At 38.6% G+C, this 15188-nt stretch overlaps 1 protein-coding gene across 5 annotated transcripts in view; it reads right to left on the minus strand.

Moving 5' to 3' along the window:
• Window positions 1-215: 215 nt before the first annotated feature.
• The window catches only part of ENKUR (enkurin, TRPC channel interacting protein), an 80289-nt gene continuing 65316 nt past the window's right edge, over window positions 216-15188 (minus strand). Inside the window, exons 3-7 of one of the 5 annotated variants that reach the window (XR_008504904.2) lie at window positions 13742-13965; window positions 8555-8701; window positions 2974-3143; window positions 2533-2616; window positions 216-496 (exon numbers count right to left, since the gene is read on the minus strand). Coding sequence is in view for 4 of the 5 variants with exons in the window: in XM_063669679.1 (XP_063525749.1) it covers window positions 2610-2616; window positions 2974-3143; window positions 8555-8701; window positions 13742-13965 (548 nt within the window). In the remaining variant the exon portion in view is untranslated. Of the gene's footprint in view, window positions 2617-2973; window positions 3144-8554; window positions 8702-13741; window positions 13966-15188 lie in introns of all 5 variants that reach the window. The other 4 variants (XM_063669679.1, XM_063669680.1, XM_063669678.1 and 1 more) reach the window with 4 other exon arrangements.

Below are 15188 nucleotides of genomic sequence, written 5' to 3' on the forward strand. Positions count from 1 at the left end.
AAAGGTTATGCAGCATACTTAGTAAGCAGCTGAGCTGGAATGCAAGCTGGAGGCTACCTGACTTTAGTACCTGAGATCTTAAGCACCACGTGAAATTGCCTCCTCCTACCTTGATTTTGTATTAACTGATTGGTATGGAATCAACTGGTTTAGCAGTCAAATTCTCTATCCTCCAAGTCTGACATATGTCATGATAATAATGTCAAGAGATCATTAAAATACATGTTTGGGTACGACCCATTACTTTATTCATTAAGGATTTTTTGAGTACCTTCTCTATACCAGCTGTTACGCAGATTCTAAGGAATGCAGATGAAAAGGTATACAGTGTCTTCTCCCCCACAAGCTTGCAATTTCATGGAAAACAGGCAAATAACCAGATATGCACAATACAATATGACCAGTGCTATAAAGGAAGGCCAGATTCTGAGGAATCAAAGGGGATTGTCATGGAAATGTGATGTGAGCTGATGAAGACTAGGGATTTGCCAGGCAGCTATGTAGGATAAGAGAAAGAAAAGGGCAGTTTTCTGGGTGGAGGGAACCATGTGTGCAGATCTTGGAGGTCTCTAGTACCTCAGTACTATGGGAATGCCAGTTACAGTGGGTAGGGAAGAAGCAGCATTTCAAGAAATCAAGCTAAAAAGATCATAGACAAGGCCCCAGACCACATCAAATCTTTATTCTACCCATTCTTCCTTTGAACAGGAAGAGAAACCAAGTCAAACTAGCTGCATAATGAAGTTTGACTTTTTAGTTTCAGGTGTCTACTCCCAAGTGACTGCAGTCTCCATGTCTCTTAATTCATGCTCTCAAGAGAGAGAGAATCTGATCAGTCACTGGCCAGCTGTCCAAGTCAGGTGTTTGTCCCTCTTTTGGGTGATAGGATGACCTAGGTATGTATGTGTATGGATTGGGGGAGGTTGAACTGGCTCTATCCAAGGTTGGGATCCCATGGTAGGGATCACCCTTCCAGGAACAATGGATGGGAATGTTTCCCTCTGAAGGCTCTGTGAAAGAAAGGCAACAATGTCCATCTAGGACAACACTGTAGACCATAGAGAAAAGTCTAGATTCTTTAGTAGAAATTTACAGAAAGCAAAAGAATTATCTGTTAAAACCACAAAGTTTTCATTTTAACACTTAAGGCAACTCCCACTCATGACTTCAAAGCATAATATCCATAAGGCCAAAGTAATCAGAATATTTTTGCATTGCTACTGATTTTGAATTATTTAAAAATGAGTATGTATAGCAATCATTTCACAAATAAAATACTTACCCAAACATGTCATCCTGAATTGGCAGAGAAAGGCTGCCTGGATCAACAGAGTCACCAGACAAAAGGAGACTGGGTCCCTGAGTGACTGCATGGAACAGACTTACACCCCTACCCTTAGTCACATTGCACAGTGATGTACATGAAAAATGTATCTTTATCAGGCAACTGATATTTGTAGTTAGTTTGTTAAAGCAACTTAAGTTGCTTACTTAGCAATGCAAACGGGAATGACATGCATCATTTCTAGGCCTGGCCTGTACGTGCCTCTCCCTAACTCTGGATCAGATGCATCCTACCCACTCTGTAAGTCTGGGTACCTGAGTGACTGCAGAAAAGGGTTCCTGCTGACCTGCTCACAGCAAAGTACTGCTATGTTAGCAAGAATTGAATATGTGTTTATGTAATTATACATTTTGGAGCATACTGTCACAGCTGTTAGCCTACCCTAAATAGCAACCAACCATTCTTGATAAGTGAGAATTTATCATATATTATCCTTTATTTTATATCTGCCCTAAGTTAATAAAGGAATAAAGATACTCATATGGACAAGTTTCAAGTGAATTTTCAAAAAATAATTGTATATAAACTACTTTTCTTTAAGTAACCAAAATAAGCTTTTCTATAAGGCTTCCAAATTCTATGTTTGTGAAAAAAGCTTGAAAGACTCCCAAATTTTGTTTTTTATGTTTTCCAGAGGATAAAAACCAGTGTAAGCAGTAGAAATTGTTATTTCTCTGATATTTTATAGTTGCATATATTTTACCAAATTTTTCTAATTTAAAATTTCATGAAATAACCTTTTCCTCTTAGATATTTAGAGCTATTTTTCTTATTTTTGGGTTGAAAACAGCTCTACTAACATAAACTTATTGCTTAATAGATTATGTAATCTTACCAATGTAACTTTAGAATTCACAAAATAGATAAGTAGAAAGGACCAAAAGGAAAAAAAACATTTAAATAAGATATGCATAGTGAGTTGTGGAATAAAATAAGAGTATCGAAGTTGGTATGCTAGAAAGGAGGCTATTCTCCTTAATCATCCTCAATGATGCCTTTACAAGTTGTCATCTTGATTTTGTAAGTTGTCTTCTTAATTCTTCTTCCTCCAAATAGAAGCCTTTCATCATATACAGTGTTATGAATACTGAAAATATTTCTCACTGGGAATAACTGCAAATGTCATGGGCCACAGGAAAATACATCTTTTGCATTTGTGGAGCTCAGAAACAACGTGTCGGAGACACTTTAGAGTAGCAAGAAGGCACGTGTTACTATTTCCAGTTCAAAATACTTAACAGTTTTCAAAGTTGTGCTGTTGGTATCATGCACTGCAGAAAAAAAAAAAAAAGTGAAGTTCTGAGTGCTGACTTTATTTTTCAGGACCTAGAAATTAATGTTTATGTGAAACAAGTACATAATAATAATGAATTACATTGTGGAACTGGAACACATATTCTCAAATTTAATAGTTTATATGTGGAAAACGTGACACTAGTAAAAACAAAATTTCTTCTTGTGTAAGTGAATAACTCAATTATTCTTTGCATATTGCCTAAGCATTCTGATTAAGACTATTTTTATTCTCTTCATAGTGTTTTCCTTTTTGAAAAACTTGGAGTTTTTTACATTTTCCATGTTTTTTTCCCCTACATTGAAATTGTTATACTTTAAAGATCCATTCTTACTTATTGGCAATATAAATAATCTTGTGCTTTTCAATTATGCCAATGTCATGTTCTAGTTGTTTCATTTCTTCTTCCAGCCTCTGCTTGCGGATCTTCTTTGGTATGGAATCTATACAGACCGAGAGGGACTGGAATTCTTTATGCACCTCTTCCCAGTTCTTTTTCAGCCCCTGCAAATGGTCAAGAAACTTGTAAATACCAAAGCAAACTGCAAAAGTAAAGGAAACTGGAAAAGCTAATTGGTAATGAAAAATGTCAATAAGTAAAAGAAACTGACAAAAGTAACTTCTAAAATGAAATGTATTTATCAAGTACTTGGCCACAGTAACCAAAAATACTGTACAGAGGCCAAATCCCATCCTTGACTGTGTGCTCAGTTCCCACTGGGAGTATTTGTTTGCTCTGTTTTTGTTGTTACTGTACTTGTTTTTACCATCAAAAATGTACATGCAGAGTTATGAGTACTGTGAAGCTAAAGCTCACAGCAAATGCATGGGTAAAAAACAATTTAGAATGATATCCCCAAGTCAAAAACATTTTTGAACAGGAAATTGTTTTGTAAAATTTTCTTTTTTATCCTCATTCTTCAACAGACAAATCACATAAAAGACCTAATTCTGATGTGCATGGCTATATTTTCTTATATCTAACAAATGGGATTGTAAAATTGCCAAAATTCACTTGTACAAAAGATGATCTTCTAAGTGTCCTTTCAATATATTAGAAAGAACCAATTGCCCTCCATATAGTCAAGGGATCTACAGTTCCCATTAATGTATTCTATAAATGATTGAAAGGCCATTAAATGTAACACACATGCTAATTCAATAATGTAGCTAACATTTTCTATTCTCAGAAATCAACAAATTCAAAATTAGGGATCTCTTAGGAGCAATAAAATTTATTTCTGTTTCTGTATAATTACCATTTTTTATCACAGTGCCCTATGGGCTCCACAGACAAAATGGTCTTAAACTAGTAATTAAATTAATTCAATGAAATTTTATAAGTCAACACTTTTTAATTATTCATTATGGGCACATAGATTATTTTATTTAGCAATTGACAGGTGAATTGCTTGAGCCCAGGAGTTCGAGACCAGTGTGGGCAACATGGCAAAACCCTGTCTCTACAAAAAATACAAAAAATAGCCAGGTGTGGTAGCATGGGCCTGTAGTCCCAGCTACCTGAGAGGCTGAGGTGGGAAGATCACCTGAGCTCAGGAGGTTGAAGCTGCAGTGAGCGATGATTGCGCCACTGCACTCCACCCTGAACAACAGAGCACAGACGCTGCCTGAAAACAAAAACAAAACCAAAACCCCAAAACTTAAAATACTGCCTTGAAAACATGGTCTTTGAAAACTATGGCCATACATTTAGGTGTTAAAGAGGATTACAAGTGTCTCATATAATTATGCCTTCATTGTAAGCTCTTGCGGCACAAATTTAACCTTGTAGAAACTTTCAGGAACAATACAATTTCACTGATTTATTTCCATGCTTAGATAAAAGGGATGATGACAGGTCAGGGCACACTGTATAGAAGAGGTTGGTTGGGGAAAAGGGCAACAAATTATGAGACCTTCTTGAGTGAGCTAAGAACTGGGAAAGGGAAAGGATAGAAGGAAAAGTATCCAGGTTAAATTTTAAAAAGAGGAGGCTACACAGTTCTTGACAGTGTATGCGATGTATTCCAAAAAGAAGCTCTCAAAAGAATTCTATTTCTCCACAGCCTTTCATTATGAAATGTGAAAGAGGTTCCCACAGTGCTCCACAGGAGTGGCTATCGCAGAGAGGAAGTCTATGTATTTGTACACTTGTGGATATCAAAGGTTTTTCATAGCTAGTTGGGTGATGTTTCCATATTACTTGCAGTCACAGCAGCTAGTTTTTCTCTGTATTTTCTTTTAAAGGATAGTTTGCTTTTATCTTCCAGTGTGTACAATAACGTTTGGATCAAAGTCAACAGCCAGGGATGGAAACAAAATGTAGCTAATCTTTCATATTTTATTGAAATAGGCTACTTGCTGACTTTAAGAGGTTTTTTCATTATTTTATCTAAAAAGATATTTCATGTGTTGCAGGATTAGTGATTTTCCCTTATTTTTAATTCTTAATTTTCCTCTCTTCTATTTTAAAGCTGAAATAATATCGTTCATTTTGGAAAAAATTCAGATAGGGAGAAGTGATCTTCTAATAAGAAGTTTTCAGTTTCATGCTCCTTTTGCAGCCTTGCCCACCCCCAAACATTCTCCACCTTGTGGGGTGCTCCCAGCTCTTTCCCCCTCTGGCCCGAGTTCAGCCACAGAAGGCCCTGGAGGGTGGAGAGTGAGGTTGGGGCATTTCTCCTCCTCTCCTAGGACAGTCTGGACACGGGTTCTAGCTGCATTCATCTGTGACGGTGACGCTCAGCCCAGCTCCAGCTCTCAATGGATTCTGACAACACTGCTTCTTGTGCCTGCTGCCCTTCAAGCCTAGGTGGTGGTAAATTCCTACTGTCCCTGCTCCTGGGGTGCCTCAGTGCTTCTTGTTGGTTCCCTTAACCCTACTTCACTTCTGTCAATAATTCCTTCATAAATTCTCTTCAGTGGCCACTGCTCATGCCTGTAATCCCAACCCTTTGGGAGGCTGAGGGAGGAGGATTGCTCGAGGCCAGGAATTTGAGACCAGCCTGGGCAACATAGTCAGACTCCCTCTCTAAAAATAAAAAAATGAAATTAAAAAAAAATCAGCCAGGCATGGTGGTATCCCAGCTAGCAGTGAGCCGTGATTGTGCCACTACACTCCAGCCTAGGCAACAGAGCAAGACTGTCTCAAATAAATAAATAAAATAAACAAACATAAATTCTCTTCCAAGTCCTAGCTGAGTGTGCCTTCGATTTCCTGCCGGAGCCCTGACCGATGCAGCCTCCCTTTGTTACCTCCTCTGCAAGTATGTGTTCTGTAGTCGGGGAAACACCAGCCTGGCAATTGGTAAATGAGTTTTAGTCCCTACTGATGCACTTGATAGTTTTGTGACCAAAGACAAATGAAAATCAAACTCTAAGTTCACTGACACTGAGGACTGTGTTTATTTTGCTCTCTACAGTATCCCTCTGGCTGGAACACACTAGATATTCAATAAATAAATGAATGAACAAAGGGGCCCACTTAATGTATTTGTATTAACAGCTGGGCAGATTGGCTCACGCCTGTAATCCCAGAACTTTGGGAAGCCAAGGCGGGTGGATCACCTGAGGCCAGGAGTTTAAGACCAGCCTGGGCAACACAGCGAAACCCCATCTTTACTAAAAAATACAAAAAATTTAGGTGGGTGTGGTGGTACATGCCTGTAGTTCCAGCTACTCGGGAGGCTGAGGCATGAGAATCATTTGAACTTGAGAGGTGGAGGTTACAATGAGCCAAGGTCATGCCACTGCACTTCAGCCTGGGCGACAGAGCAAGACTTCATCTCAAAAAAAAATTTTTATATATATATGTATATATATATATATTTATATATATGTATATATATATTTATATATGTATATATATATTTATATATGTATATATGTATATATATATTTATATATGTATATATATTTATATATAAAAGTAAAATTTATTTTTTATATTGTACATGTTATATATAATTTATTTATATATAAAATATGTATAAATAGAGAATTTTGCAATTTAATTGGTGAGAGGAACTACGGATCTATGTACATGTAGAGATATGAATGTGTGTATGTGTGCAGCTCCTCAGTTTCATAAGGTTCCAATGCACTAGTCACCACTGGAGGATTATAGATCTTTAGCTGGCCTGAAAATGTAGAGTGACACAGCATATATATATATATATATATTCTTCATTTTAAAAATGAGAAGTTTGGAATCACTAGACCAGATGATCCTGTCCAGGTATAATGAGACTGTTATTTTATGAAGAATGAGCAGAATGTGGCTTACTCAGGGGCATACAACCAGATTGTCATCGAACCACGTGCAACTCTGGCCTAGGGAAGGAAGTGTGGCTCAGGGCTCGTCAGGAGGCCAGCCAGTGGCTTTGTTACTATGGCAGCTCTGCTGCCCGGCTCATAAGGCGTCCAGTGGATGATTTGCCATTGTCACATCAAAGGGTAACTCTGTAGCGACCGTAATAGGAAGCTGAGGGCTGCTTATCTCCTACAGCCAAAAAGACACAGAAGGGAAGGACCTGTCACTTCTAAGTTCTTCGTCATATTCTTATTTTTCAGCATTATTTAGGTGTAAAAACCTGGCTTTCACAAAGGCACGTACTTTCTGAAAATGGGAAAATCCAAATGAGAGAGACAGAATGGGCCACAGACCAGAACTCTCCCTGAAAATGACATGCCAATTCTCACTTCCATGTCTGCCAGCCTTCCTTCCTGCCTGTCTGCCTTCCTCCTTTGCAGCAGACCATTTCTGAACATCTGCGTTTTCACTGGGCACTGTGCTAGGCACTGGGGATGCTGCTGTCAGCAAAGAGACACCGTCCTTGCCTTTGAGCCACTCCTACTGTCCGGGACATGCCGTCACTCTACATTTTCAGGCCCAGCTAACGATCTGTAATCCTCCAGGGGTGACTAGTGCCTTGGAACCTTATGAAACTTAAGAGCTGCACACATACACATATTCACATCTATACATGTACATAGATCCATAGTACCTCTCACTAATTAAATTGCACAATACTCCATAGCAAATATTTTAAAAAATCTTATGCCTTTTAAAATATCCTCAGGGTTTAGCATTTAAGAAATGTTTATTGATGATTATGATGACATTGATAAAATGTTCAGAATTTGTAACAGCATATGAATCCATTTTTCAACAGAGATTAATAATAAACTAGAAATGGCTTCGTGGGATGCTTTCAAAATGAAAAAAAAACAAAGAATTAAGTATTATTTCTGCCTCTATAAGAGAAAGTATGACTATAAAAAGTACAAAGAGGTGCTTAATTAAACACTCATACAAATGATGAAGTAGAAACCCTTACACCCCCTAATATTTTAAATGCTTCAGATAAAAGTCCTGCATTAAAAAATCCCAGTATAAATATATATTTAAGTCTATGTAATTAAAAACAAGAAAAACATACGTGAAACCTAACACCTGTTTATTTAAAATTTTGGACATTTGGCTTATAGGAAAGAAAAAAAAGTTGTTTTAAGGACAGTTTCAATTATTCTAGAGCTCCATCTAGTGAAAAATATCTAATTTATGAATATTATTTTTCACAAACTCAGGGGCATAAAAATGAAAATAAAAATGCTTTATTTGCTTCATTTCATGCATGTTCATTGTAGAGGAAGGTAGGCTTCCTTACAACACTAGTTCAGGAAAAAAACAGTTCACCAAATTGGAAATAAAATATTATTAAATAATCCCTATATTACAACTTTTTGCTCTCTCCAGAGTCAGCTTTGCTCTATGTGGTTTTTAACTGTAACCCAAAGAGATTGTTCTGATTTCAAAATCCAAGTGCTGACTTTAATCATCAAAGTGATGGTACACCTTTCTTTCAGAGATGATCCAAAGAGTTACAGATGAATGTAAATGGCAGAACACACACCTGCAGAACTGCCTCCCTTTCTTCATCGGAGAGCCTTTTCATAGCCGCTTTCTTAAGGTTTTCCTGGATATAATGATCATAGTCTTCTTGGGCTTTCTTTATTTCCTCGTTTCGCTTACATATGTATTCAGGTGTGACACCATAATCCTAAAAAGATTTTGCAGAAAAAAGTAATCAATATTTTGTATGCAATCTTATATATGGGTACGTATCAACTGATGATGGGAGAAAAAGAAATGGTACAGACTTAAAGCCTTTGTTCAAAACCCTGTAAATTGACAAAATTCAGTGACTTTTTTCCCTCCATTGAGAGCTAGTGGATTCCTGCCTTTTAAAATAGAGTTGTTATTGGCCAGGCATGGTGGCTCACGCCTGTAATCCCAGCACTTTGGGAGGCTGAGTGGGGGGTGGATCACTTGAGGTCAGGAATTCGAGACCAGCCTGGCCAACATGGTGAAACCCTGTCTCTACTAAAAATACAAAAATTAGCCAGGCATCATGGCATGTGCCAGTAGTCCCAGCTATTTGGGTGGCTGAGGCACTAAAATCTCTTGAATCTGGGAGGCAGAGGTTACAGTGAGCCAAGGTGCCACTGCACTCCAGCCTGGGTGTCAGAGTGTGACTCCATCCCTAAATACATAAATAAATAAATGGAGTTGTTATTGCAGTTGCTTGTTTTCCCTTTTCTGAATGTTTCTCACGCCTGTTCTTGGCTGATACTTTACTCCTAAGAGTTGGCTTTTCTACCTTCTACATTCTTCAGTTTTTACCTGAAATATCTTGAATAAGATATTCAAGACTTGGCTTTTCTACCTTCTACCTTCTACATGCTTCAGTTTTTACCTGAAATATCTTGAATATTTTGAAGTCTCTTTTTCGTGTTCTCGTTAAAGAAAAGACAAAGTCTTCCAAAACATTATAAAAGCATGCCTCCATCCTGTGCCTATAAAAACCCCCGAGACCCTAGCAGGCAGGCACACAAATGGCTGACGTCGAGAGGAACACATCAATGGAAGAACACATAAAGTGGAGGCTGTTGAGAGGAGCATGCCAACATGAGAGCACACTGATGGGCACCAGCATGCCGGCAGGCCATCGACCAGTGGAACAACGCAGAGTTTGGCCGGGGTGGTGGGAGGTAAGCCCGGGCCACAGAGCTGCCCGGCTCCAGGGAAAAACCATCTCCCTTCTGGCTCTCCCATCTGCTGAGAGCTACTTCCACTCAATAAAACCTTGCACTCATTCTCCAAACCCACATGTGATCCAATTCTTCAAGTATACCAAGGCAAGACTCCTGGGATACAGAAAGTCCTTTGGAAGCCCTCTGTCCTTGTGATAAGGCAGGGAGTCTAATTGAGCAAACACAAGCCACCTATGGACAGCTAAACTAAAAGAGCACCCTGTAGCACACGCCCACTGGGGCTTGAGGAGCTGTAAACATTGACCCATAGACCCTGCTGTGGAGTCAGAGCCCTACAACCTGACCTTCTGCATGCTCCCCCTAGAGGTCTGAGCAGTGGGGCACCGAAGAAGTGAGCCACAGCCCTATGGTACACTCTGCGAGGGGAATAAGGGAATTTTCCCATGTCACAACAACTGACAGTGAAGCCATCAGCTGTGATTCTTTCAGCTTAGTAAATGCGTTTGATTTCACCATCTATAGAAACAGAATTACTATGTATTCCTTCTTCAAAAAATGTTTGAGAATGTACTTGGTGCTAGGTATACTAGTGAATAAAAAAGGCAAAGTTTCTGTCTTCAGGGAATTTGCATTCTATGGTGACAGAGACTCACCAAAAATAGAGAATGAAATAATATGTATGTGTTCTGAAGTAAAATAAAGAAGGATAGTGGGGGAAAAGAAAATAACAGGGGCTATTTTAGATAAATAAGGAGGTCGGGGAGGAACTCTCTGAAGAATCAGCAGTTGGGAGGTATGGTAGTCATTAAAATTCTGAAAAATATTCTGTTCTCCTTCTAGACACTTGGTAGGACAACACTTTCCTGTGTTGTCCTCATAAAGTAAGATGTAGCCATATGCCCCAAATTGCTCAGTGTCAGTGGAGATGACCTCTGCCACTTCTTGATAGAAGTCTTAAGAATTAATGGATGACTTGCTGTGTCTTTTCCTGTCTGGTCTAGTGACAAGCAATGTCACTAGATTTTTCTGGGTCCTGGAAGAAGGACAAGAAGCAGAGCCTGTAACAACCCTCAAAGGGCATGTGGCGAAAGCAAACAGTAACACTTTGTTGCTTTAAGTTACTGAAATTTGGGGGTTGTTTGTCATCACAGTGTAACTTAACCCATCCTGACTGAACAAGGGATAGAAATCCTAGATATAAATGTGTTCTGGAAGCTGCAGAGGACAATATAAATAGACTCTGGGAGCCCAGTATTCTGGTCAGCTGGTGCAGTGAGACAGGCCAATCCACTTCAGGAAACACTGAGGGAAACACCTCATTACAGCTTAGTACAATAACGGAATTTCATCATCATGACTCTGCAGGATCACAAAAAGATTAAATTATATTTGGCATACTCTGTTTAAGAAAGAGAATGACTGGGCACAGTGGCTCATGCCTGTAACCCCAGCACTTTGGGACGGCTAGGCAGGAGAACTGCTTGAGCCCAAAAGTTCAAGACCAGCCTGGGCAACATAGTGAGACTCCATCTCTAAAAAAAATTAAACGTTTTTAAAAAGAAAGGGAATGGCATGATACAGTTCAGAAAAAGAACTCACAAATGAGCAAAAGCTTCAATGATCTGAAATATTCCTATGGGCTGAATCACCGGAGGCTAATGCATACTGTTAATAAAATTGCATATGTTATAATATTCACTCTTTGTTCTTTTATTAGGTGTCACATTTTGTGTCAAGTGCTCAATATACTTTATATAATTTAATCCTTACTACAACCCTGTGATAAATCCAATGGATTGTTGGAAGTCACAGTTACTAAGTGGCAGAGTTAGACTTTGAAATAATGTCTTTACTAATATTGCTAAATACCTCATGTGATCATCTATCCTTGCTTGTTTTCAGAAATTGTTTCTCATGGTATGAATGGCATATAATTCACTTGGAGCTGAAACAGGAGTTCACCCATTTTATAAAAATACGACATTGACTTTAAAAGAATTTATTTACTATCTCACCTACCAATAATAGATCTTTAAAACTTAACTCTGATAAGAGAAAAGTAAATTGAATAAGTCTTTCATGAGCACTGATTGCTTAATCAGCAACACCAAAAGGGCATTAGGTGCACAGTGCTTTCATGGCTTCGTAAACTCTGGTATTTTTCTGTTTCCATGATGGATACTCCAAATTTCCTGTTGAAGGCAGAAAATGCATTCAAGTGGACAGCATAGAGAGCAGCCAGAAGGAGGGGCAGAGTGTGTGGCAGGTGGTGGCATGACCACCAAAGACTTCTCATATGATCATGGAGAAATAATGGATTGGAAGTAGCTTTAAGAGCCAGGAGAGTGAGTTTGCCACTTTTCCCTATCCTGTGGGACAAGGACTATAAAACAGTTTCCAGGGGCCACAGGAGGAGGAAGTACCTGGAGAAGCCTGAAGTAAATTTATTGGCTTATCCTGCGAACTCCTAGATTCCTGAGAAGACAGTGTCCTCTGAAAACAGCCTTGAGGGTCCTGTTTTGATTTTCAACTGGCATTGGATTTATCATGGTAGATCATTGGACTCTTCAATTCAAGGTCCCTGTACATCACTATTGCAATTTCTTTTCTTTTTTTCTTTAACTCTCTTCCTTTTTCCTTATCTCTCTCTTCCTTTTTCCTTCCTTCCTTTCCTTTCTCCCTCCCTTCCTTCATTTCTTCTTGATGCAACTTATTATTCTTTATAATTCTGCACTCTTTTTTTTTTTTTTGACACACAGTCTCGCTCTGTCACCCAGGCTGGAGTGCAGTGACACGACCTTGGCTCACTGTAACCCCTGCCTCGTGGGATCAAGCGATTCTCGTGCCTTAGCCACCCGAGTAGCTGGGATTACAGGCACACACCACCACGCCTGGCTAATTTTTGTATTTTTAGTAGAGATGGGGTGTCACCATGTTGGCCAAGATGGACTTGAACTCCCGACCTCACGCAATCCGCCTGGCCTTCTAAAGTGCTGGGATTACAGGTGTGAGCCACTGTGCCCAGCCTGCATTCATATTTTGTGTGTTTCAAACACTTTTAAGCTTTATAAGTATGCAAAATAAAGTAGGATTAAATAAGATTTTTTGTAAGCTTTTTTATTTTAAAGATCTGTATTTGGCTGGGTGTAGTGGCTTATGTCTGCAATCCTAGCACTTTGGGAGGCTGAGGTGGGTGGATCACTTGAGGTCAGGAGTCAAGACCCGCCTGGCCAACATGGTGAAACCCCCTGTCTACTAAAAATACAAAAAATAACCAGGCCTGGTGATGCATGCCTGTAATCCCAGCTACTTGGGAGGCTGAGTGAGGAGAATCACTCAAGCCGGAAGCTGGAAGTTGCAGTGAGCTGAGATTGCACCATTGTACTCCAGCCTGGGAAACAGCGTGAGAATATGTCTCAAAAAAAAACCCCTATATTTAAACTATAATGTTCACCAATGAAATTACACACCTTTTCAGATACAAATGAAGGACCCAAAAGGACTAGATTATTGTACAGTACTTTCAAGTCTTTACCCAAAACCAAAACCAAATAAATATATTCATGTTAAAATAGGAATGTGAATTATTTATACTACACTGATGAGATGGATGGCTCTAAAGCTGCATTCTGCTTCATTTTTCTTATTCAGCTGCCAAGTTACTGCAATTAATGACTAAATCTTAAGACCATCTGACAGCTTATTCCTTCTAGATTTACAGTAATGACTGCTTTTAGTGACATTTCCAACTAACCAAAAATATCTTTCAGAGAATGTTTATTAAAATTGTTAAATATGTTAATAATCAAAGTTAAGGAAAACAATAACTTTCGTCTACTGAACTATATGGAATTGTTTACTATGAGTTCTTTGTAACTTCATCACATTAGATTCGGACCAAACACAGATTGCAGAAGAATGAGAATCAGCAAAGTAGACAATGTGTCCAATGAGAGCACTAATAATGATAACACAGACGATCATCATGAACACCATATTTAAATTATTTGAATTTCAGCCCTCTTATTAATATACCACAAGGCTACCTTTTTATTGATGTACTTTGGAACTAGTCCTGAAGGCTCAAGATCATGCTTGTCTCCAGTTCTTTTATCAACATAAATTGGTTTAGGCTTTTTAGTCACTCCCATGATGACATCGGCTGCATTTGTATTTATAAAATTTTTTCCACTCTGTATTCCCATGACAGGATGATCAGTCTTCAATGGCACAGCAGGCTTTTTGGGCACGTTCCGATCAAACTTTTTTTCTGTTAAATATAACATTTCTTTGTTAATATTAAACTACAAACACTGATACTCAGTGCTATTTATAATATCCAGATATTTCACCACTTGTATATTGAAGTTTCAGTCATAATATATTTAAATATTTAAGATAGAAGTTTATGCTTATCCCCAAACTCATTGACTTGTAGACATTAAATATGCACAGCTTTTTACCTGTCAATCATGCCTCAATAAAATAATTTTTAAAAAAGAAAAAATGTCAGTAATTAAAATGGAAATAAATTAAGGGCAACATAATCAATTAATATGTTGAGGAGGCCGGGCACGGTGGCCCACGGTGATGTGGGCAGATCGCTTGAGCTCAGGAGTTCGAGACCAGTCTCGGCAACACGGTGAAACCCCATCTCTGCAAAAAATGCAAAGTTAGCCAAGCATGATAGTGTGCACCCTTAGTCCCAGCTACTCAGGAGGCTGAAGTGGGAGGATTGTTTCAGCCTGGGAGGCGGAGGTTGCAGTGAACCGAGATCATACCATTGTACTCCAGCCTGGGTGACAGAGTGAGACTCTGTCTCAAAAAAGATCATATATGTGTGTGTGTGTGTGTGTGTGTATATATATGAACAGTATATAAATACAAGGGAGAAGTATTTCTTGCTTATTGGCCATTTTTACACAGCCTCTTCAGTTTGATCATTCCCATTGATCTAATTTAATATAGCCAAATGGTTTGCCACAATGCAAAAATGTGAAATAATTTATTTTTAAGAACGGAAAGCAACAACTATCTTGAAAATGCCTTTTCCAATTTTAACCCCATCACAATTACTAAGGACTGACTTTATTCATTTCTGCATCATTTGACCTTTTTTAATAGTTTATATAACTTTTATTATCAGCAAAGCCAATACTTATTGTTAAAAGTCTATGAACTGGATTAGCCTCTTGTTAGGAGCTGAGTTATGTCCTCCTAGAATTCATATGTTGAAGCCCTAACCCCCAGTATCTCAGAATGTAACTGTATTTGTAGAAAGGTCTTTAAAGAGGTAATTAAGTCAAGATGAGGTCATTAGAGAAGGCGCTGATCCAATATGACTGGTGTCCTTAGAAGAGGAAATCTGAACACAGACGTACATATAAGGAAGAACATGTAAAGATACAGAGAAAAGATAACCATCTACAAGCCAATGAGAGATGCTTTAGAAGAAACCAGCCCTGCTGGGTGTGGTGTTGCATGCCTGCAGTC

Source organism: Pongo pygmaeus, chromosome 8 (assembly GCF_028885625.2).
Source record: "Pongo pygmaeus isolate AG05252 chromosome 8, NHGRI_mPonPyg2-v2.0_pri, whole genome shotgun sequence".
Taxonomy (NCBI): domain Eukaryota; kingdom Metazoa; phylum Chordata; class Mammalia; order Primates; family Hominidae; genus Pongo; species Pongo pygmaeus.